Below are 21,276 nucleotides of genomic sequence, written 5' to 3' on the forward strand. Positions count from 1 at the left end.
GCTACAACCGATTTTAAATTTCTGTGATATAAGCTGTTCATTTCCAAAACAAGTGCATATTTAGTTGACTTTCTTTTTTCTCTGTCATACCTCTTCTGAAGATGAACTTGACGATTCACTGCTGGATGAACTGGTGTTTGTCATATGCCTTCTAGCTGGTCTTGGCATTTTAGAATAATGTTTTCTGTTTGAATTGCTGCTGGCGCTGCTGCTACTGCTGCTGCTGCTGCTGCTGTCGTCACTGCTGCTGCTGCTACTGCTGCTGCTGCTACTACTACTGCTGCTGCTCTTCTTGTTGGACCATCGGCTTCGAACTTGTTGCTTTTTCTGTTGCTGCTTCTTTTGAGATTTCCTCTGTGAATACTTGCGATTATTCAGATCAACTTCTCCTTCAGCCTTCTCCAGATTATCAGTAGCTTCGGTTTCTAGGGAACTGGACTGGCTGCTTGACTGACTGGAAGATGACTTGAATGAAGACCTGGAGGATGAACTGGAGGACGAGCTGGAAGACTTCTTTTTCAATGTAGTGCCATTATTTGCGGCCTTATTTGGAAAAAGAGCACAAGTAAATATTACCTGTCAAGCTACCATATGTTTTCCAGTTTCACTTGAACAGTCATACTGGTATTTGCTGTCTTTTGTTTAAGGTAATTCTTCATTCAACAGCTCAGTAAATGCGAATAGTTGAATATTCCAGGCTCTCTTACTTTTACCTTATAAACCTCCAGATTTCACAAAATGTATACATTGCAATTTTGTGTTTACAAAAATGTGTATATTTTTAATTCACCATATACCTACCTACCCATCCATCCATTCTTTTCCTGAACCTGTTCAGTTTATTTCAGGAACATAGGGAGCTGGAGCCTATCACAGCAACATCAAGCTCAAGTTTTTAAACCAACTTGGACATACCTCAGAGGGCATTCTCTTGTATGCACCCACACTTACTTATACAAGGGTAGTTTAGAGTTGATAACTAACCCATACACACTGACAATCAAACTGTATTAAATGGAAACAAAATAAGAATATGCACAAAACATGTTAAAGATCATTCAGCAACTACACTTCCATAATATACTAATTTGAAGAAAAGCATATTTTAAAGAGTTGTCTTTACCTCAGCTCGGTCATCTGCTGTGAGGATAGTCTTTAGTTTAGACAGGATCTTGTCTCCGGCTTCTCCTGCCTCAGGCAGTTCAACCATAGAAAATGTTTTAATGATTTTGGATGCTGCTTTGGGGCCTGTCTGTAATTCAAATTCAATCTTTTCCACAGTTGAATCAGAAGTGTGTGCTAGTGTGATATAAAGAAATGGAGAACACACACTATTGTGAAAGTATAAAAGACAGGTTTGCCTGGTAAAAAAAGACTTGAATTTATCTAACATAACGTATACCACAATGTACCCTTTATCTGGCAGCTTTACACTACTGCAGTTAAATACAAAAAGACAAAGTAATAATAGCGAGCACAATTTATAGATTTTGAAAAGATACATAATAGCCATCTAATGGGCTCCTTTACCTGGTTTTAGAAGAATTTTACAAACATGATGCCCAGCAAGGTGGTATAGAGGACTCCTCCTGATATATGCAGCATTTTCTGATTTAGACTCGAGACATACTTGAAAGCCATAGTTTTTAGCTTTGCTACAGAAACTGACAGATGATTTGGAATATCGGCGTGACTGATGCTCTGCAGTGTTTGGCAGATCTTGGGACATCATTTCAGCAGACAGTCTTGCCTAAATTAAAAACACTTATAATTAAAAGAGCAAATTTATTTTATTTGGTACAAATAATTTATATACAATTTGGTTGTAAACTATTTTCTGAGGACTCAATATGTTTGCTGTAGCAATAAGGTTGCTATTATTTTAAATCATACCATGAGATCATCAAAATATACAGTATGTTTGGTTTTTAAAGACGTCTACAAGGAAATACACTTGTTTTAGAATGCATAGAAAATGTGAATATAAAACTGAAATATATAAGTATGGGATTACTAGCCACATTACCTGTTAAAGACAGGTAATAGAGTAAATTTATAAATATTCGATATCTCTTCTACGTGTATCTTAATCGTCTATCCTTGGTGTCCTTGTGTGACTGAACCTTTCTTGACCAGTGCTTCCACTGCTGAGCAAATTCCCATAAAGCTTGACTCTTGTCATTTTGAGGCGCCTTGCTTGCCCCCATCTGCTTTTATACTTTCCATTTTTGAAGGTGACTGTCAGGGTGCCTCCCACACCTTTTGCTCCTCCTCGTGTGTATCACATTCACACTTCCTCTTTCGATCACATCAAAGCCAAACTGCTCAATCAGATTGCTTGGAGGAACCAGACAGACAGACAGAACAGACACACACACACACACACGCACACCTTAGCATTCTATTATGTGGTAGATAACATAAAATAGAAGAAACATATTACATTTTACATCATTCTCAAACCCACTTATTCCAATTCAGGCTTGCAGGAGGTCATAGACTACTCCAGCAGTGCTGGGCACAAAGCAGGACTGAGCATCAACTACAGCAGCGCCCACACATGCAGACACCTATGCTGAGACAGGGCCAGTATGGAATGTCCAGCATGTATTTGGGCATATGGAATTAAAACCTGAGCACCCAGAGAAAAACCCACGCAGACAAAGGGCGAGTATGCAGGCTCTGGATTTGTTTTATGTTCAGTTTTTAATAATTGGTCTACAAAAACATTGAACTTACTATTCTGCCAGCTCTTTCCCTTTCAGTTGATGCTACTACTTCTGGGTTGAACTTTTCTTTCAAAATATCAGTCTCTGCATCATCAGGTAAGACAGGAGTCTCTTTTGCATCATCAAGATCTTCAATATTTCGTGATACAGCATATGCATGCGCCCTTGGTAAATGCAACACCCATGTGAATATAACAGCAGACTACAACAGAAAACCATCATCTGCAAAGCCAAAAAACACTAAACTATTAAATTACTGTACCTTACAGAAATGAGTTCAGTTTCCTGTTGACATGGTTCTGATGATATCTTGAAATTATTTTCTTTCATGTCAAGCTTGGCAGTAAATTTCATGGGGACTCTTGTATGTACTTTGGTATATAACTCCACTCCAGACTGAACAGCATGAGTATTGATGCCCATCATTGCAACTGTATGCACACCAACACTGGAAAGAAAAACAAAATGAAACCAGTCAAAAGATCATTACAAATAGGTCAGTTATAACACTGTGAAACTCAAATTGTCAAAAAATGAACTGATTGAAAATGTTTTGCATTTTAAAAACTAACAGAAGTGGACACTTTAGTCATACTAGAAAGAAATATCCACATTTCACTTCTGGAAGACATTTTTTCAGAGGATCTTTATTTTAAACAGCTAGGGGGCTTTGCTCCCTGCTTGCTTTGCTTGCCAACCCACTTCGCATCTTTGCTGCTTGTGTATGTGGATTTCACTTTCACCAAACAACAAATCTTTTAATTCTCGCGGATACGCCTCTTCATTGGGAAGAAACACTACTTTTGCCTTATGGCAGCACAAATTAGATGATCTACAAGTCTCTGACTTAAAGTTTAAAGCCAAACAATATCTACATACTTCTCGCATATCACCTATGTCCATATATTCTATCTCTTTTTGCTGTTCCATTATTTCACAGAGTAATAATTTCAGTTTGTTTGCGCTAATGCAATCTTTACTATCAGTTTTTTGAGACTTTCGAATTTTAGTACTTTCATAATCTCTAACTTGCTCTGCTTGTGTGTCGCGCCAATGTTTTTGAACCTCTTTACAATGTTGTACTTTGTCTTCAACTCTTTGTCTTTTATTTCTGGCCCTGCTTGGAGCTGAGAGTGCAGGAACTGTGTCATGACAATAGCATTCAAACAAATGAGAAGTGATTGGACCGTGGGTGTGGTTGTAAATGTTGCAGACGAGTGCGGGACTTGTCAAAATCTTTTGGAAAAAAGTCTCATCTTGTGGGACCTGAAATTATCTGTGAGAAAGTCTCGTCCCAGGATTTCCTTTTATAATAGAGAGCTATAGCCACTGTAATAAGTAAAATAAGGCACATACTGCATTTGTGTTATGTTACTTATCTGTTTATCAATCTATCCATTAAGTTAACCTGCATAATCAAGGATCATGGCGCCAAAGTCTATGTTCGTATTGGAGGGTGAAAGTTAGGAAAGAACCTTGGATGGGAACTGATATTTTAGGAAAAACATACTCATTAGTGCCAATTTATAGTCACAAATCAAATTAACTTTGAAATGTAGGAGAAAAAGTAAAGTACCAGGGTAAAACACATGCAGATATGGGAGAGAATATGCCGATTGCCCGCAGGTCAGGACTGAACATATGAGGCAGCAGCAGCACTTATCACTACACAGACATGCTGCCACCATGTTGTAAGTAAGCTATGTTGAACTAAAACTGAGATGTTTGACTGTGGTGTGTATATTTAAATTAAAAGTTAGATTTGCCTCAGTATTTCCCTCTGATAGTTAGTTAGTTTGCTGCTGCACCAAGAATGGATTTGACATAATAAAAAACATTTTTGGTTTAAATTGTTATGTGAATGTATAATAAAGTGTTCATAACAATCAAAGCCTGTTAATTACATTATGTTTTCTTTTATTATGTTTCCAATACAATACATAATGAAAACAGTGATCAAACACTTTGTATAAATTCCTTTCAGAAGCAGAAATAAAACAACTCAGTTACCTTGGTGAGATATCAGAGCGAAGCTGAATGTTGGAATTCATCAACTGAGCCACATGGAAATCGCTGCTAGGTGTAGGTGTGATTTGAGCTTGAGCTGAAAAACAGAAGCTAATAATGTGATGCTTTGAACTCTGAAAAGCTGTACCTTTGTCATATTCAGTTCTGTAACTCATACACATACTTGGAAATAAGATGCAAGTATCTATATATTAATAGTCAGTTTTTAAAATAATCTTCAAGTTTTGGCAACTTTTCCATCCACGCAGTACATTTGTGATGCCTTTGGAAAGCCCTCTCCATTCACTTCAACAAAAGACTTTGTCTCCTCTGCCATATAGAAACCAGCAGGCAGTAAATTATATGTGTCCATCTTCCAGACCTAACGTGTAGTTTAAGGACCTTGCAGTACTTTATTATGCCACATCATGTTAGTCTTCACTGACAGTCGCTTACTATTTTGACAATTTCACAAAGGAGTTACTTACACTGTGTAGCTGCTACTAGTGCTATTGGTATCAATTGCACGATAGTTATTCTTAATCTCATATTTTTGTATATTCAAACAGTTAAATATAAAAATATATAATTACTAAATACACAATGCTTTTGTTTTTTATGATTGGTTATTATGTGTCTAAGGCACAGTGTTGTTGCACTGTGCACTATATTGTTCCTGCACTTTAAACAACACATGGACTAGCAATGTACGTATTTTACTATTTAAAATTACCATAACTGAAGAGAATTTAATTGAACTTAAATGGAAGATGATACCATTAAGTCTCAAATAAATAGTCTTACCATTGACAGCAATGGTTGCAACTGAAGCTGAGTAGAGGCTTGTTTCCATTGGGAAGCCGACACAGGTGGGTACAATTCTTCGCATTTCGGCAGCAAGCATGGGTTTGGACCACTCTGTAGAAATTCCTCTCTGAATCTGTTGGATCATTGACCACATGAAGGACTGCTTTGCTACTGGCTCGCGGACTGCCTGTAAATAGGATATATGAAATGCAGGTTATGTGAATTTTAGACAACATTTTTCAGTTCTGTAGCCACTTCATTTAAGGGTTAAGAAATATCCCATGTGAGAAAAAAATAAAAATCTGTCTATCAGAGTCTCAAGTGAATATGATTTAGTTGATTTTGGCATCTTACCTGCAGGGCTTCTTGAATGTATTTCTTATCCAAATGAGCAAAAGATACTTCTTGTCCAAAAAGTTTGATATAGGCAGATACCAAGGTTTTTTCTGATGGTATAGACTTCCATCCACTGATCTAAATCAGGCAGAATGACACATTAATAAGTGATAAATAAATGCAACAACTATAATGGTGAGAACTTCAAAATATTAATCTTGGTAAGAGCTCATAATGTAAACTGTATATCTGTATGTATATCTGACAAAAATATATTTGTAAGTCTCGTTTATCATGTATTCCAATGCCAAACAGTTACAAATTTATGATCTCTATCTTAAATTCCCATGTAGCTTTCCATAGGTAAAGAAAAACAGGGGGTAAACTTTAACTAGTTTGGTAAAAGTTGTGTAATGATTCTGTCCTTTAACCCAACTCACCAGTTTCCTTTATGATAGCGGACAGTGCCACATTATGCTGCACTGTTATCTAAATCTGATCATAAAGGCATCACAATAATTTCTTGTCTTCTTAAACGTTTCTTAATAACCAAATAATTCAAAACGTAAAGGGTCATGTCTCATATACAAAAATGTCCTGGAATGTATCTTTAATAAACCAAAGATCAGTGAGTGTATCCCATGCCATGACAACTATACGTTGTCACAATAAGTCACTTCAGTAATGCAAACATGGCGGCAGTCTCCTAGAACACTTTACATAGCCTTTTCACACAATATTGAAACATTATTTACCTTCTTCACAATCTGTTCAATCTTTCTAGGTGAAGGGAAGCTGTTTATGTCCTCATGATTTCGTGTTAAAGCCTCTTGAAGTCCCTCTGCTCTCAGTCCAACCTAAATAAAAATATATACAGAAATTTCAATTTTATACTTTCATTATAAAAGTAACTGTGATATAGTGAACCGAAATGCATTCTTTTCTCTTAGCTTTTTTATACACATTTATATATTTAATCAGTCACTCCATGGCCTTTATGAGACAGTACGATGGGTTTGGCAACACACTATCAGTGCATGCGCCCAACAATACCTCTGTTTTACTCATAAACTATTTTGGTTTTATATGGTCAGCATATACTACACATTATTGACTCTTAAGAATGAATTAGCATGGAAGGGTAACACACCTCCAGAGGAGTAGCTGTGGCACCAAGAAGATGTATTTTGAATTTTGCCATAACTGCAGTTGGTATAATATTAGCTGCATTGTTGATGATATAGAGCTTTGCAGCCAGGCCAGCCATAAGTGAATCTAAATGAAAGAAATATTCAAATAAATAAACCATAAAGTAAATCATATTATGTTATTAAATACAAAAAGCAAAGCTTTAACTCATTTTCAAAAACTGTTTGCATTTATTTGAAAAACCAGCTTTGCTGTAATTAATGACACTCATGGTTAAACATGATTTATTCTACAAAAATAATTAATTTTCACTTATGTTTTTTTATTTTCATCTGCTATAAGAACTTATATTTGTCACTTCCTTCTAATACATGTCATTATTTTTTTACTGTTGCATGAGTAAGTGAGAAAGCAGTACATTTTTGAAACCCACTAAGTCTAGTTCAGTGTTTTACATTACCAGAACATGCCCTGGCTGCATCAAGCAGAAGGCAGGAACCAGACTTAGACAGGGGACTATTTTATAGTGCAAAGCCCCTCACTTAATCATGCTGGGATGATTTAAATTCACCAATCTACCTGACTTTGTAATTTGTAATGTCTTTGTGATGTGTAAAGAGACTGGAGTATCTACAGTAGATAAAAAATGACATAGAAACAGGCAAAGAACACGAAGCAAGCTGCTAACCACTGCATTATTTCACTCAGTCAAATGAAATTTTAGGTATCAACATTTACACTTTTATATGTTACAGACTAGACCCTGGAGTGGGTTTAGAATGCCAGTCAGACATTACACTTACATTGGTACGTATCGGTATATAAGGCCTTGCTGTATCGATAGCTAAGTCTGTCAAGCCTGGAGCTTAGCATCTTCAGAGCAATAGTGCAGGCAGAAGACCTGTTGAAGTGATCATTACAGAGAACAATAATTAAAACATTCAATACCACTGAAGTCAATTACGCATTTACAATAGCTATATACATGTAAACTACCTTACATATACTTTGATAACTGTAAAAAATAAAAAAAATGAAAACAATTTTTTGTTTAAATTTGAGAAAACACAAATTGGGTCTAATGTTGATAAAAAAAGTGAACTTTAATTGAAAATTTAAAAAGATTTAGCAGGTGAGGAAACTTAATCATGAACAGAAAACACTAAACCACTGCAATAAAGTGTGTGAATTTGTTTATCTTCTTCATTTTATTGTTATGTCCCATTAAAGAGAAGAAATAATAGAATGAGGTGCTTTTAAACAGAAAATACTGATGGGTAGTCATGCTTATACATGCAAATAGTTTCATTGTTGAGACTTTACTGAATGCAGCTTCACATATACTTCAAATATACTTGGTTTAAAGGAATACTCCACACAAACATTTAAATTTTTTTATGTTACTTGCCCCATGTAGTTTGTAGTGATGACCGAGAAAAAAATTTCATCTTGTATTTTCATGCAAAACGGAGATAACAAGGTTTCTAAATACAATATGGCTCAATGGTGACCAACGTTAGACAACAGCAAAAGTTATCAAAAAGTCAATAAAAAACTCGTGTTGCATAATCCACATGCCAAGGAATCCAGTCATATGCTGAAAATGTCCTGAAGGTATGCATGTTTACAAAGAGTGAAGTTGAGAGCATGCGTTTATTACAGCGCATTGACACACCCACCACACAATGAAACACCTGGATTAAGATCCTAAAATATTATTAAATAAAAACCTCTGGAAACCTCATTTTCTCATGAATGAAAATGGAATGAGCTCAGACACACCCAAGAACTGAAGACTCGCCTCCCCAGCTAATTCACTGGTTTATTCATTGGCTACTACTGCGCTTCATGGTATATCAGTGAAAAGCATGCTCCGAGAGACATGAATAATTAAAGACTGAAAGTTAAAGAAAAGTGAGTAAAAACATTATCAAGAAGAGAACATGCCTCATATTTGTGAAATGTTTCAACAAATAGAAGGTTAATTTACCCATACTGCTATTACTCAAGGCACTGCAGTTTTGGCTCACCACTATTAATATGAATATGAGTATAAGAACGAGAGGCAGGTCTACAGTTCAAATGCTCATTTGCATTTGACTGCGTTCCATTGTGGTTCAGGATAGCATTTTCCAAAGGTGGTTTATTTTTCAATACTCTAGTAAAAATACACGTGTTTGAGACATTGTGACCATATGACTGGAAACTTGACATGCGAAACACAAGTAATGTAAGGTTTTTTCATGAACATTTTGGTGCTGTTTGCTGTTATCCAGTGTTGGTCATAATAGTCCCTTATTTTATCAGAAACTTTGTTATCTTCATTCTGAATGAAAATACAAGATTGAAATTGATTTTGCCCATCACTACATGGAGTAAATAAAATTTTAAAAATGAAACTTTTTAGCACGGTGGCGCAGTGGTGGACTAGGGTGGCACGGTGGCACAGTGGGTAGCGCTGCTGCCTCACAGCTGGGAGACCTGAGTTCGCTTCCCGGGTCCTCCCTGCGTGGAGTTTGCATGTTCTCCCCGTGTCTGCGTGGGTTTCCTCCGGGCGCTCCGGTTTCCTCCCACAGTCCAAAGACATGCAGGTTAGGTGGATTGGCGATTCTAAATTGTCCCTAGTGTGTGCTTGGTGTGTGGGTGTGTTTGTGTGTGTCCTGCAGTGGGTTGGCACCCTGCCCGGGATTGGTTCCTGCCTTGTGCCCAGTGTTGGCTGGGATTGGCTCCAGCAGACCCCCGTGACCCTGTGTTCGGATTCAGCGGGTTGGATAATGGATGGATGGATGGATGTTGGGACTATGCTTACACTTTGTAGTTAACTGCTGCAGTGCTTCTTGAAAGGGCCTTCATCTGAGAGTATGCAAAACTAGCCACTTGTAGACTGGACTCCTTCAGCAATGCTTCAGCAACGGCTGTGACCAGCGCCACGGAGGGCTCAGATTCAAACAAGACCACTGAGGCTACCATTCGAACTTCTGGGTGGATTTTGTGATCCATGAATAGTTGAAGGACAATCTCTTGTACCTATAAAAGAAATGACAATAGTCGTTGGTATGTACAGTTTATTAAGGGCACAGTATATTGTCACAGCCCTAGGTTACATGTACAGAATGGATCTTTTATAAATCTTGATCAAAACACATAATCGTCAACGTTATACAGGTAAAAACTCATTCTACATTCAAGTGATGAAGAGTGGCTATTTGGTTTTAAGTACTTCAGCTTTAAGTAACTTAGTAATAATGGAGTTAGTGTGTTTCTAAATTATGAATTGCCTAAACTGGGTTCTTCTTCTTCTTCTCTTGTGTGTTTTGTGTATGTTTTAAGAAAGCAAAGTGAAGAGACTACTTTTTTTTCATATAATTTGTTTGTATATAAAAAGCCCTTGTAACACATCAAATGAATATAAGAGCCTAATGTCTCACCTTTCTTGGTTCTTTCTTGGCAATATTCCTCAGAGCCATTACAGCATCTGCTTGAATCTTGACTGGATGCTGTGATGCTCCAGAGGCAAAGCCTGGCAAAAATTTCTGAATACGCTTTAAGCTGGCAGGCTGTCCTGCATTGCCAATGGCCTTCAAGGCAAGAACAATCTCCTCTTCATGAGCTCTTGCTGTAGCATCTGCGGCTAAGTCATGCAGGGGCTATAAAAGAATAACACACACATCTGCAGATAAATCAACACAATAGTACAAATTTATTGTTTGGTCAAAGGTATTGAGCCCAAAAGTTGTGAAGCTAAATGCACTGCTAATAATTCACTTCTGCAAGAAAAAACAGCAGTGGCTAGTATTTGTAATACTGAAATTCTTCCAGTCTTTTGGCTACTCCCGTTACTGGTTGCCACAGCAGATCATCTGTTTTCATATCTTTCTGTCCTCTGCTCTGTCACACCCTCCACCTGCACGTCCTCTTTCACCACATCCACCAACCTCCACTTAGGCCTTCTTCTTTTCCTCTTGGCAGTTCTATTCTTAGCATCCTTCTCCCAATATACCCTGCATCTCTTCAGTGGACATGTCAAAACCAAGGTAAATTGCCTCTCTGGCTTTGTCTCCAAACCGTCCAATCTGAGCTGACCCTCTAATGTACTCATTTCTAATTTTGTCCATCCTCATCACACCCAATGTAAATCTTAACATCTTTAACTCTGCTACCTCCAGCTCTGTCTCCTGCTTTCTGGTCAGTGCCAACCCTCCAACCCATATAACATAGCTGGTCTCACTACTGTCTTGTAGACCTTCCCTTTCACTCTTGCTGGTACCCTTCTATCACAAATTACTCCTGACGCTCTTCTCCACCCATTCCACCCTGCCTGCACTCTCTTTTTCACCTCTCTTCCACGCTCCCCATTACTCTGTACTGTTGATCCCAAGTATTTACCTCTGACCTTCCTCTCATTCACACATGTATTTGTCTTGCTGACCTTCATTCCTCTCCTCTCTAGAGCATATCTCCACCTCTACAGGATCTCCTCAACCTGCTCTCTACTATCGCTACAGATCACAATGTCATCTGCAAACATCACAGTCCACAGGGACTCCTGTCTAATCTCGTCTGTCAACCTGTCCATCACCATTGCAAATAAGAAAGAGCTCAGTGCCGATCCCTGATGTAATCCCACCTCCACCTTGAACTCATTCATCACTCCAACAGCAGACCTCACCACTGTCACACTTCCCTCGTACAGATCCTGTACCATTCTTATGTACTTCTCTGCCCCTCCCAACTTCCTCATACAATATTGAAATTAAATTATGTGAATTGTTTCTTTTATTCCAATCTACCCATAGTTTTATGTACATCACCTACTAATAATGTCTTATACCAAGCCATACATACCTTCAAAGCAGATTCAGAGCAACTGCTGCTTTCTGCACAATATTTGAACACCATAGATCCATAAGCCAAAACTGCATGTTTGTAAAGTGCAGGTGCTCTTATGGCACTGTTGTCTTCAATAAGATCCTTCAAAGTACAAAGTACGATATAAGTGTTTCATTTTGGTTAACTAAAATTAATTTATTTTGATGTGCAAATGATTCTGCCTATTGCTAATGCTCTCTAGGTTCACTGTAAATGTTTTAAAGAAAAAGCGATTACACACTCACCGCTGCCAATTGCATTGTCTGGTGATCAACTTTGACAGCTAACATAGCCATTACCAATGTCTGTGCTGCTTCAGCAATGGTGAGATCCTTTTTCACAACTCTCTGGATAATAAATTTGAATGCATTTGGTGTCGCAGTTGCAGGTAATGTGTCCAGAATCCATCGTCTTTATAAATAAATTAAATTAAAAGCTTAATGAAAAATGACCATTCTTAGTTAAAAAGTGACCTATGTATGTATTCAACAAAATGCTACTGAATTTCTAAATTGACATTCTTCAATGCACAGATTCCTGGTTATAAGCACTAGGTGTTCACCATTATTTCCCACTACAACATTTGCTTGCCATTCTAAGTGCTATTCTTTCTTTTTTTAGATATGTTTACTGAGGTTACTTTTTTGATCATATTTTTTTTTATTGGCACCCCCCTGTGTAGAAGGCTTTGAGTAGTGAGAAAAGTGCTATATGAATGTAAATAATAATAATAATAATTATTACTATTATTATTATATAACATTGCAATGTTTAATTAGTAGAAAAACTGATTGTACTGTTACAGCATCCCATTAGCTCTGTGGTCTGTAGCACATTTTGGTGGAGTGTTCAAATTTCCAAATACAAAATTTTGGGAGGTTTAAATTGGATAACACATAGTATTTTTTGGAATACTTAAAACCTTAAACTCCTAACAAAGTGTTCACCAATTTGTTATTTGCATTGTTTATTGTGAATTCATGTGCACTATTTTCTTTCATGACTGCATACAAAAAACATTAAGATGAGCTATACTAAAAACACTCCTTACATTTTAGGAAAATTCACCCAGATATTTTTAATTATACAATAACAAGCTGAAAGACAGATTCAGAATTAATATTACTTATCCAAATCAGTAATTTTGAGAAGAAGGAATTTGATTTAGTCAAATGAACTACAAAATATTGCATTGTATTTCTCAAGCACCTGTACTAGGATATGACAATTCCAGCTACAGATTGCAGTATGTGTTAATCTAAACAAGCCTGATATGAAATTTTGTGACAATAAAATGAAAATAAGATTACAAATTTTAATATTGGACTTGCATATTGCTATATATTTAAATAACTTTTTACCTGTACTGTGGTGTATTCTCATATTGCTTCCAGATGCCCTCAATATTTTCATAAGTGCTGGCACGGAAGAGCTGTGTGAGCTCCAAAAACTTGGCAGGAGCATCTCTGTGAACTTCCTGATGATTGTTCTGCACCAGATGCTGTAGGATTTCCTTGATCTTTTAACATAAAGAATATATACTAAAATACTGAAAATGAATGTATTATAAATGACATAAAAAATGGTTTAAAATAGTTAATGAAAATCAGGTTTACCCATATCAATAAATTGTTAACTTTTGATAAATAACTATTAAGAAACCATACCATTATGACCAAATGAATTTGCTTATTTGTTTTTTTCTGAACTGAACACAATTATGTTTATTAAGAAAATAATTGACTGAACATTTGTAAGTAAGGGCGGCACGGTGGCGCAGTGGGTAGCGCTGCTGCCTCGCAGTTGGGAGACCTGGGGACCTGAGTTTGCTTCCCGGGTCCTCCCTGCATGGAGTTTGCATGTTCTCCCTGTGTCTGTGTGGGTTTCCTCCCACAGTCCAAAGACATGCAGGTTAGGTGGATTGGTGATTCTAAATTGGCCCTAGTGTGTGCTTGGTGTGTGGGTGTGTTTGTGTGTGTCCTGCGGTGGGTTGGTACCCTGCCCAGGATTGGTTCCTGCCTTGTGCCCTGTGTTGGCTGGGATTGGCTCCAGCAGACCCCCGTGACCTTGTGTTCGGATTCAGCGGGTTGGAAAATGGATGGATGGATTTGTAAGTAAACTAAGTATGTTTTTCTTCCAATGTTGTAATTTTAATGTACACTTCAAGAGAATAATGTATTTACAAGACCTCACTGGTGAACAGACTCTCTTATTAAGATTACATTTACTAAACTTATTAAGTTAGATTTATGTGTATGGTAAGCAAATTACTCTTCTTTTTATAATTACTCTGATCTATAGTAGATGGACGAATGCTTACAATATATACCATATGTTTTTATTTTACACACTATAAACATACTGCACTCTTAACCTTTATATATAAACACTATACATGTTTGCAAATGCCAGGTTACCAGTAATTATTGCTTAATTGACCCTAAATGTCAGGGGTATGAGTGAGTGTGGTTGACTGGCCAGATGTTCCCTTCATTACAAGTGACGGTGTCAGGTTGTGCTCAAGAATTGGATTAAGTAATTTCAATAACACACGAATGTATAGTTTCTTTACAGTGCAGCACTGATCACGCTCACTAATGCCCAAATTAACCTACACCAGACCAGTTTAGATATAAACTGTCAAAACATGCAACAGCACTACAAACCACTCTGACATCCCACGTACGTAAATAGAACATTTTTTATTTTTGTGTATTTTTGTTTCTGATTTATGTTTATTTAGATGCATTAAGTTTATTTAGAGTGAACAGCACAATACATTGTAATGAATGAATATAAAATAATTAAGCATTGGCCATTTTCTATATTAACAATACAACTGCTCTTTCCATCAATCTTCCTAAGGAAATAAAAAATACTCACTTTGGACTCAGGGCTCTTTGTCTTCAATAACTGAATGGGAGTTTGAAGAATTTCTGTGGCAAATTCATACTTAATTGACCCTCGATTCTGAAACTGCTGCTCTGGTACATTGTTGTGAATTGCTTTAACATCCACCAAAATAAGCTTCTGCCTATTGAAATATAAAAAAATATATTGCTAAATCTTGTAATTCCAATAAATTAACATGTGAATTGAAGAACATATGAATACACAAAATGTGTCACATTCTACCATTCTTTTAAATGTTCTCTTTTTAACATGATCGTGATTTAATATTCTATCAAATATGATCAATTGTGAAGAGTAAAATTTGCTGTCCTAAAAGAGTGTACCTTGCTTCAGTTATAGCTGCTCCATTCATTGCATTAAATGGTGAGAACTGATGTATTTCCTGAGTGGTTGCTTCGGTGATTAAAGCACCAAATTCTGTTGGCTTCAGGATATATGTGTATGCTGCAGTAGCTTTAGCGTTTCTGCCAATCTGAGCAAATAAAACATTCTAAATATAGTTTATGTATATCACAATTTAAATATATACAGTAAATAGCTATATATACAAACACTCCTGGTTCAAAAACATGATGGTCAAAAAAGAACATTCAGAAATGTTAAGGATGTTCATTAAAAAAAAAGTTTACAAGGAATAAGAAGATACTAGGTATACTCAAACCCTTTAACTTTCAATTTGTATTTCTAAATTCCAAGGGAGTATGCATCCCCTGCTGGAGAAAATTGTTGTCATCCCTCAAAAACTCTCACTGCTTTTTGCCTTTCCACTAATGAGGATGAACAATAATTTTGTCTATACTAACAGGTCTTGATAACATCAAAATCTCTTACAAAGTCATCTTAATCTACTATGTCACAAAAGATCTCTTTTTAAAAAGTAGTAAAAAACAAATTATGAATTTATCAATCAAGAAAATAGTACTTTACAATCAGTAAACAGGTCCACTAAGTGGGGAAACAAAAAAAGCTATGTTGACATCTTGGGACCCCAAGAAGGTTAAGTAAAGCTTGATAGGTGAAATAACTGACCTGGTCACAAATGTTGCAGTGCTGCATAAAGCGAGTGCCAATATTCTTTATAACTTTTTCATCACAGTTGTTCAGATCTTTGGATTTTGTGACAACAATCTTGTTAGATCTCTTGACTTCTTGTACAACATAGCTTGAATGACAGGTACCAGCAATGCCGTCCTGTCCAGATGCACAAAGGGAAAATATTAGTGAGTAAATTTAAAAATTATGTTCAGAAAATCGCTGATGCATGGTGAGGGACATAACTACTCACCTCCTGGAGTTCGTAGACATTTTGTGTGCTCCTGATAGTTACTTGGAGCATGTTCAAAATACCCCTCTGGATGTTGACAACAGTATCAGAGACGTCTGCTGGTGCATAGATATTCCCAACTCGTCCATTGCTGTACTCAAATTTGATGGGTTCTGTCAGTTGCCTAGCCAAAGCTTGCGTTAATTTTGTTGCTGGATAGAAGGTAGCTTTTGGCCAGACACCATTATATTCCTGAATTTCTGGGTTTATAATCTAGAAAGATGAAGAAGAAGGAATTGATCACAATCTAGCTGTCTTGGTAAAAATAAAACACCCAAATTCATGACTTTAGGATGCACTTACTTTGAGCATGAATGTCCGTTGTGCCACTTCACTGATTTGTACTTTTGAATTAATTTTCAGACCAGCTCTTGCCAAACCCTTCTCAGGGAGTCCTGTCAGAATCAGGCCTTCATATGTGTACTCATAGGTCTTGCTGCTACTGAAATTAGGCTCTGCCATTCCAAACAAAATTGAGATATTGAACATGAAACTCATTCGAATTACTCTGATTGGTAGTGACCATTGCAGTTATCTAATGTATAACAACCAGATGCCAAACAAATTCTTCTTTTACACTGGAAACTAAATATTTTTGTAAATTTAGTTTACTGAATAGCTTCAGTGTTTATTTGCATCTTGTTCAAGCCACTTTAAGTCCTCTATGCTCCTGTTGTTTTGTGTCAATTACTTTATAGGTTGCAGAAACCAAAATTATACTTATCACACTTGTATAATGCTGCTTTATTAGTTTAACATTAGTTTTAGGACCTTAGCAGGGAATATAGTAATAGTGGATTGGGCATTGGGTTTTAAACAGCACGGCTAATAGTTACGTTCCTGCTTCTGACTCAATATGTGATTTTGGGAAACTTACTCCAATTGTAAAACAAAAATAAACTTGATGCTAATCTTGTGAGTTGCCTTGGGTAACGGTGTCAGTCAAATACAGTATATACATTCATTATAATATTTCACTTGACCCTGAGTGAGTATCTTAGCCCGCCTGCACTCTTACAAATAAAAGTGTACAGGTACAAGTAAAATTGTTTCACTGTGGAGATAAATCTTTGCTAAAACTAACTACAAGTGCATGCACATGAAAAGTAGTAATTATTTTTTCTGAAAGCATTACTAATGTACAGTATGCTTTATTAACTATTAGTAAATTAGTTATTATACATTTTAAATGTACAATATTTAGCCTATATACTAAAGGTACTTTTTGAGCATAAAGTATTTAAGATAGTTAAGAATATTAAGAAGGATACATACCATACTTCACCTGTTGGCTGCCTAAAATAGAAGAAAATAAAATTCTGTTAGCTTTCACTTCAACTTGATTTAATTACCCCACATCAAAAACAATTAAAGAAATATTATTAACAAATAATTATTTTATACTTGCACTCAGCACTTTTTACATCATAATCAATCAGTTTGTAGTTTAATCACCCACTTACCCACAAGGGCGAGAGTTAAGGCTAAAAGGATTCCCCTCATGGTGAAAGGCGAATGCCAGTCTTTGGTTAAGGGGGCTTTAAATAGAGGGTCTGAGAGAAGGCTCTGTGTTGAGGTAGCCAATCACTGACGCTTACTCAACATTTTGTTATCTGAAGAATACCACGGTGACAAAACACAAACGGGACAAGTTAACACTGACATTCTGACATGGTGCATCAATGGCAATGATTTACTAGTGATTTCATACGAAATGTAAAGTTTTGAGATATTCATGTTCAGACTAAAGAAATGTTGCCAGTTTGAATGTTTTTATAAATAGGTTAGGTTGACCGAGTTGATAACAGGTCGACATTTACTTGGAGAAGCCTCTTTTCTGTTGGACACTGTACAATAAACAGCCATTTTTTTTCTGACTGTGTACTTTTATAAAAATAAATATAAACCAAGCATTTTCATTGTAACTGCAAAAATACTATTACACGGAAAAAATGAGAAATAATACCTTTTGGGTTCTTTTCACTAAATTTGTGACATTTACTTATTTTTTTTAGTTCCCCAAACAAGTTACTGTTTCAAGACACTTTTTCAGTTCAATTAATTTATCTAACATAGTCAAGATCAGAAATATAAAGCAATTTCACTTATATGCTGTACATTTAGAGTAAATTATTTTTTGTGTAGACATCCACAGGAAGAACTGTAGCCAAGTTCTTCACAAAGTAGACATGATTACAGTACTGTACTTAAAAATCAACTATATGATGGCAGGCTGTATTGGTAAAGAAAACATTTTACTAATAGATTAACATACAAATGTGTGAATAATTTGTCAGTATCCTAACATTTTGTTAGACAGCAAAATAATGGTCTGAATTTATTAGAAGGTGACATTTAGAATTAATAAAAAACAAAGAAAAGGAAAAATAAATTAAGAGAATTAAGTTGACTAAAAAGTCCAGAAAATTGGAGACAATACTTGTTTGCACTGCTGTATTGATCTAAAAACATGAGCCATTTATTTTAAGATGAAATGTAGATTATTTTGAAGTGGGAGATTTCATGCACAGAGTATAAATAAAGAAAGATGTCATTTTAGGGAAAGTTCAACGAAACAGAAGTTACAGAAAACGTTGATGAGATGCAAGTGAAACATGGACTGGGTGTGCAATCTGGTACATTTCTAAGTGTAAAGACTTCTAAAAGCCACTATACCTCCAACCTCCCACTCCCACCTCATGTGCTGAAAAAGACGCAAGTCTCTTATTTAACAAGTCAGATACCTAACCTTACTACATAACAACTGATAAGATCAATGAATATGGAGATCTGGGTTTTGTAAAACTACTACTCATTAGGATGATTATTTCTATATTTGGAGATGTGAAAGGAAACCCACAGTATACTGAGAAAATTCAGACTTTCACTAGGATAACAACATGGAACAGATTTTAAACTTAGGACACTGGATTAGTGGACAATTAATGCTAACCACTGCACCATCATGCCATCCTATAGCAATAATGCAGAAGACTAGAAGACATTTCTAATATGGTAACACATCTGAATATAAAGGTAGTTAGAGTGAAAATTATTTCACTATTGCTAAGTGATATCACACACTTCATTAAATTGAAATACTGAATATTATTGCATACACACCAGGCAGCCACATCATTAATACCACTGACAGGTGATGTGACTAGCATTATCTTGTTACAATGGCACCTGTAAAGGTGTAGGATGTATTAGTCAGTGCTTGAAGGTGATGTGTTGAAAGCAGGAAAAATGGACAAACATAAGGATCTGATGGCTTTGACAAGGGCCAAATTATGATGGATAGATGACTGGGTCAGAGCATCTCCAAAATGGGAGGTCTTGAGAAGTGTTGCTGGTATGTAGTAGTTAGTACCTATGAAATGTGGTCCATGGAAGGACAACCGATGAACTGGTGACAGGGTCACAGGCCTCCAAGGTTCATTGATGCATGTAGGGAGTGAAAACTAGTCTGTCTGGTCCAATTCCACAGAAGAGCTACTGTAGAACAAATTGCTGAAAAATTAGTGCTAGCCAAGACAAAAAGGTGTCAGAACACACAGTGCATTAGGATACACTATGGAAAAAAGGCAAGCCAGTGAAGGCAACGTGATACTCTGTGTAATGTTCTACTGGGAAACCTTGTGTCCTAATATTCATGTGAATTTTAAATTGACACTTTCCACCTACCTAAATATTGTTGGCGATCACATACACCCCTTCATGGCAACAGTACTACTTGATGTCAGCTGCCTCTTTCAGCAGGACAATGCGCCTTGACAATACAACGTATTTTTGTATAGCCCAAAATCACACAAATAGTGCCACAATGGGCCATACCAGGCCCTGTGTTTTGATAGTGTTGACTCTCTAAGAAGACAAGAAAAAACTACCCCTTTCCAGGTAGGTTGGGCATGCAGTGGGTGTCAAAAAAAGGGGTCAATTCAATACACAGAACAGAACACAAGTAATGCTCAATACATTATGATAGTACAATAGTAATATTACAAATACAGAGAAAAATGCAAGAGTAGATAATATCGCATAATACGATTTGGATTTGTTCAGAGTCCTGGAGACCTCACCCATCAAGTTGCCTCCCCCCTACTGGCCATTCCATAGCTGAGTCAGTGGCGGGCCAGCCAATACAATGAAAGGATCCTTCTACCTGACAGTTCCAGTGCTCCTCCATCTGAGATGACTCCTCCTTAGGCAGGCAGACAACTTGGCAGTAGGGCAGTGGCACCTCAAGTGAATTTTGAATACCGAGAAGAAAAACAGAATAGGTGAGGGTTAGTAACAAATTATAACTATCATGTTACTTATGTTTTAGTGCTAATGACTAACAACAGAGAAGCAGTCTGTACAGTTAATCAGCAGCTCTAGTCAGGATATGCTAAACTGAAGAAGTGAGTCTTCAGCCGGGATTTGAAAGCTGAGACCGAAGGGGCATCTCTTATAGTAGCAGGCAGACCATTCCACAGTTTAGGGGCCCTGTAACTAAAAGCTCGACCTCTCACTGTTATTTTATTAATCCTTGGAATCATAGGCTGACCAGAATCTTGAGATCTTAATGTGCTCGCTGGTTTATAAGTCATGATAAGTTCAGATAAGTAAGCCGGACCTTGGCCATTTAAGGTTTTATACGTTAAAAGTAGGATTTTGAAATCTGCCCAATACTTAAACCGGAGCCAGTGGATTTAAGGATTAAAAATTTAAGAAGTGGAGTTATGTGTTTGTATTTTCTTGTTCTTGTAATAATTATTGCAGCAGCATTTTGGATTATCTGGAAGCTGTATAAAGAACAGTTTGAACATCCAATGAACACTGTATGGGGTGACCTGGTTGGTGTCCAAACATTTAGCTGGATCTAGTGTCTTAACTCACATGACCACTGTATTCATTATGTAATTAGAGAACTTGTCACAGCGCTCTGCATTTGCACTCAGTGAAGAGCCTTATATAAAAATAAACTGGACAGAATCAAACTGAATACTATCCTAAGTTAATAGATAAATAAAGAAATAACTACAGTATATGTTCTTATTAAGGGCAATTATTTATCTTTTAAAGGTAGGATTAAAATGATTAGGTATGATGCAGATGTAACCTGTCTGACAATATAAGAGATGCCCCTTTTAATGT

General features: G+C 36.6%; 1 protein-coding gene across 1 annotated transcript in view; it reads right to left on the reverse strand.

Annotated features, from left to right (window-relative positions):
* LOC114658398 (uncharacterized) overlaps nucleotides 1–17,744 on the reverse strand; it is a 75,831-nt gene extending 58,087 nt beyond the window's left edge. The window contains exons 1-23 of the mRNA XM_051932446.1: nucleotides 17,598–17,744; nucleotides 17,410–17,430; nucleotides 16,438–16,589; nucleotides 16,096–16,347; nucleotides 15,840–16,001; nucleotides 15,134–15,282; nucleotides 14,781–14,931; nucleotides 13,259–13,416; nucleotides 12,143–12,308; nucleotides 11,874–11,999; nucleotides 10,457–10,675; nucleotides 9,838–10,055; nucleotides 7,832–7,929; nucleotides 7,030–7,154; nucleotides 6,635–6,736; nucleotides 5,898–6,017; nucleotides 5,541–5,730; nucleotides 4,740–4,833; nucleotides 2,992–3,177; nucleotides 2,740–2,893; nucleotides 1,531–1,750; nucleotides 1,124–1,299; nucleotides 91–543 (exon numbers count right to left, since the gene is read on the reverse strand). Of these exons, the coding sequence (XP_051788406.1) occupies nucleotides 91–543; nucleotides 1,124–1,299; nucleotides 1,531–1,750; nucleotides 2,740–2,893; nucleotides 2,992–3,177; nucleotides 4,740–4,833; nucleotides 5,541–5,730; nucleotides 5,898–6,017; nucleotides 6,635–6,736; nucleotides 7,030–7,154; nucleotides 7,832–7,929; nucleotides 9,838–10,055; nucleotides 10,457–10,675; nucleotides 11,874–11,999; nucleotides 12,143–12,308; nucleotides 13,259–13,416; nucleotides 14,781–14,931; nucleotides 15,134–15,282; nucleotides 15,840–16,001; nucleotides 16,096–16,347; nucleotides 16,438–16,589; nucleotides 17,410–17,430; nucleotides 17,598–17,637 (3,732 nt within the window). The 5' untranslated portion in view covers nucleotides 17,638–17,744. The remainder of the gene's footprint in view (nucleotides 1–90; nucleotides 544–1,123; nucleotides 1,300–1,530; nucleotides 1,751–2,739; nucleotides 2,894–2,991; nucleotides 3,178–4,739; nucleotides 4,834–5,540; nucleotides 5,731–5,897; nucleotides 6,018–6,634; nucleotides 6,737–7,029; nucleotides 7,155–7,831; nucleotides 7,930–9,837; nucleotides 10,056–10,456; nucleotides 10,676–11,873; nucleotides 12,000–12,142; nucleotides 12,309–13,258; nucleotides 13,417–14,780; nucleotides 14,932–15,133; nucleotides 15,283–15,839; nucleotides 16,002–16,095; nucleotides 16,348–16,437; nucleotides 16,590–17,409; nucleotides 17,431–17,597) is intronic.
* Between the last annotated feature and the right edge of the window lie 3,532 nt (nucleotides 17,745–21,276).

This window comes from Erpetoichthys calabaricus, chromosome 10 (genome assembly GCF_900747795.2).
Source record: "Erpetoichthys calabaricus chromosome 10, fErpCal1.3, whole genome shotgun sequence".
Taxonomy (NCBI): Eukaryota; Metazoa; Chordata; class Cladistia; order Polypteriformes; family Polypteridae; genus Erpetoichthys; species Erpetoichthys calabaricus.